The 1,641-nt window shown below is 40.7% G+C and overlaps 1 protein-coding gene across 2 annotated transcripts in view; it reads left to right on the top strand.

The window, feature by feature from the left end:
* zbtb48 (zinc finger and BTB domain containing 48) overlaps nucleotides 1–1,641 on the top strand; it is a 20,399-nt gene that overhangs the window by 10,590 nt on the left and 8,168 nt on the right. For both annotated transcript variants that reach the window (XM_015373126.1, XM_015373125.1), the window contains exon 7: nucleotides 811–965. In XM_015373126.1, the coding sequence (XP_015228612.1) occupies nucleotides 811–965 (155 nt within the window). The remainder of the gene's footprint in view (nucleotides 1–810; nucleotides 966–1,641) is intronic.

The raw sequence follows: 1,641 nt of genomic DNA, 5'->3' as shown, positions 1-1,641 counted from the left end.
TAAGCTTCTTACTGGACTGATTCTCAGTCATCTGGGTCCACCCCCTCTGTTTAAGGTTGGTTTTTCTTTGTTAACATAGATGGCTTCCTTCACACCTCTCTCAACCCACTGAGAGTCTTGTCCCGAGGAGGTCGTTCTTCTGTGTTGGGCCATGCTTCTGTGGAGAGGTTGTTTGGTTTCTTCAAAGCATTCCTCACTGCATTGAGCTGCATACACCACTGCAAAACCAAACATGAGCCGACCTTAAACAGAGGGGGTGGACTCAGATTCCAGCTTTCAAAAACCTACAATGCAGCAATAGAGTTGATTCCTTCCCGCTATCATCGCAACCCTAACCCCCATACAGGGAAAGAGAACATCTCGCCTGTTCAGCCAGGCCACCAATTGCCCTCTTATGACCCCCCTCTCAGAGACATAGACAGGTATTGAGTATTACAAGTAAACAAAGAACCCAAACGACCCCCATACCTAAGGGGCGGACCCGTTCGTCAGGTTCGATTTGCATGTTTTCTAAGCCAAAACAAGCCTTTGTTTTTAGTCCACTCTATAAAGTCACGAACTCAACGCTATTTCTGACATTTTTAATAGAAAAAGCTTCCTGGATGGGAAGCAAAACATCTTCAAACTTGAAAAACAAAGTCCAGTGGATTGTTTTTTAACTTTTTTTGAATGGTTAAGGTTCTTGCTCAGGGTCCACATGCCTGTATGTTAAATAAAATCCACTCCTATCAGTATTTGTTATGTTTGAGAACTTTTGGCAGAATTCTGACTCCATACAGCAGAGCACTAACAGCACGCAATGTTTATTAGTGTCCGCAGTGTCCCAAAACTTTCCTGACTCGAACTGAGCTGCGCGTTCACGAAGCGGCGAAGCATCGAGGCGAAAAGCCGTTTGTGTGTGAGGAGTGCGGCCATCGAGCTTCCAGTCGAAACGGCCTGCAGATGCACATCAAAGCCATTCACAGGTAGAAACACTACGGCTTTGGCCAACCAAGACTCGCCTCCATTAATGTTCTAAAGCTGACTGTGGGAGGAAACGGACAAGGTCAGTTTCAGAGTAAAACTAAATGTCAGCACAGCTCAAGTTTATAGAGTCGCTTTTATTAACCCTTTATAGGGCACTCAGTGAAATATGTTGAAAATCAGAAGTTCCAGCCAATAGTGTTATAGGAATCCAGGACAGGAACTTACGGTACTGTCTTTGTAACATTCAGAAAATATTGATATTTTGAGGGTAAAAATGAATGTCAAGTTGCCCAAATATATAAAGAAAAATAACAAAAGTACCTCTATAAGAAATTCATGAAAATCACTCTGAGAGTAAAAGAAACTTTTTTTTTTGTACTACATAAGCTTAGAGGCATCTATGCTGAAACTGGTACCTACATTTTTTAGTTTATAAACTTAAATATTGTTGTTAACTAGGCTTATTAACTTTTTAACTTTGCTTTTTAACTTTTTAATTAGTTTTTTACCTTTTTTTCTGACTTGTTAACTTTTATTTTCAACTTAATTTCCAGTAGCTAATTTAAAATTGAAGGGCTCGCCTAATTGGTCAAATGCCAAATAAGATGTACAGCCATGTAGCAGGATCTTTGCTGAATGGCTGAATACAGTGGCGGTTCTAGACCAAATGTACCA

This window comes from Cyprinodon variegatus, unplaced genomic scaffold, assembly GCF_000732505.1.
Source record: "Cyprinodon variegatus isolate N-32 unplaced genomic scaffold, C_variegatus-1.0 Scaffold81, whole genome shotgun sequence".
NCBI classification, from domain to species: Eukaryota; Metazoa; Chordata; class Actinopteri; order Cyprinodontiformes; family Cyprinodontidae; genus Cyprinodon; species Cyprinodon variegatus.
The sequence above is the reverse complement of the archived record's forward strand: the minus strand, read 5'-3'. Positions and strand labels throughout refer to the sequence as shown.